Source organism: Strongylocentrotus purpuratus, unplaced genomic scaffold (assembly GCF_000002235.5).
Source record: "Strongylocentrotus purpuratus isolate Spur 01 unplaced genomic scaffold, Spur_5.0 spur5_scaffold_14, whole genome shotgun sequence".
Lineage (NCBI taxonomy): Eukaryota > Metazoa > Echinodermata > Echinoidea > Camarodonta > Strongylocentrotidae > Strongylocentrotus > Strongylocentrotus purpuratus.
The window spans coordinates 32,085,421-32,086,858 of NW_022145599.1; the positions used below are offsets into that span (position 1 = coordinate 32,085,421).

The 1,438-nt window shown below is 38.3% G+C and overlaps 1 protein-coding gene across 1 annotated transcript; it reads right to left on the reverse strand.

The window, feature by feature from the left end:
• Nucleotides 1–727: 727 nt before the first annotated feature.
• On the reverse strand, nt 728–1,162 carry LOC115923847. The gene has a single exon (XM_030985227.1). The coding sequence runs from the start codon at nt 1,160–1,162 to the stop codon at nt 728–730; it is 435 nt and encodes a 144-aa protein (XP_030841087.1).
• Nucleotides 1,163–1,438: the final 276 nt, after the last annotated feature.

The window sequence follows — 1,438 nt, forward strand, 5'->3', positions numbered from 1 at the left end:
TCCCCTTGCTCTTTGTATTCTTATTTCACCTCCACCATGTTTACCATGGAGAGAAACATGAATTGAAATACATAAAGTAAACAGGTCTATTAATTGTTATTATAATCATCCTTTTCATCAGTATTATCATTATCACCTATACCAACATGGTTATTACATCAGCATGATTACTATCATTATCCTCATCATTTTTCCCAGTCATCAATGTGATCTCTACTATTATCCTTATGATCGTCGTCATAATCCCTATCCCCATCTTCATGATCATCCAAGTATATTGCAACATCAATTCGTCCCATATATATACATATATGATTATACTCTCCTTTAAACATGTTTGTAGTGTTCCAGTTATTCAGATTAAATAACAGACCACCTAGATCATTTAAATGACGAATCAAATGTCCCGTTAATATCATTTTTAAGAAGGTTAGTTTGAAAAATATAAAACAAATATATCATGTACTATTTCATGCCCCTCAGAAAATAATGCTTTTCCTGCCACCTCGATCCATAATTTCACGCAGAGCCTCTCAGTGCATGGTATATTTGTGAATATTCTTGTAAGTTAAACAAAATATTAAAAAAAAGAAGAACTTTCACGCATGTCATATTGGGTTGCAATTAATAGCTTTAGGGCTCCCGGAGCCCCACCATGTGCCCTAATAACGATGTAATATCGGTTGGATTAACGAGTTCCTTTAGTTTGACCTTGACCTACCTTGACCTAAGCCTTCCGCACCATCTGGGAGATGTGTGATGGCTTCTGCTTCATGACCTCAAGCCAGATCTTCCTATCTTGTGACGTTCTGGTCGCTTCTGTGAGGGATCCCAGACATCTATTAGCACAATCAGCCTTTACATAATCAAGCCATTTCTTGGCTGGTCTGCCCCGGGGTCTATCACCATAAATATTTGAAGTTAGGAGTATCTTTGGGTATCGTGATGGTCTCATCCTGTTGACGTGGCCAAAGAATCGCAGTCGTTTTTTGGCTATCTTGTCCAGAATGGTTTCATCCAGTTCTAGAGTCTTCCGAATTGTTGTGTTTCTTATTTTATCTAGTCTCGTAACACCCAATATTTTTCGGAGGCAGATCATTTCGAAGGTAAGGAGCCTGTTCTCATCTTCTTTTTTCATTGTCCATGTTTCTGATCCATACATAAGGATTGATAGGATGAGTACTTTATATAGTTCAAGTTTTGTGACGTCTCTAATGTCTTTGGCTGTCAATATGCTTTAGTTTGACACACATGCAAATGGGTGTTTGGGTACCCGAGACAAATTTGACTTTCGAAACCTAATACCCACGATGTATCATCTTGTAAAGATGTACCTTGATCCCATAACCCAGGGAAATGGGTTAAAGCAGTCCTCGCAAATGCATATAAACGCTGGTGGACCCCTACAACATAACATTCGGACGCTTTAGGCACCGAT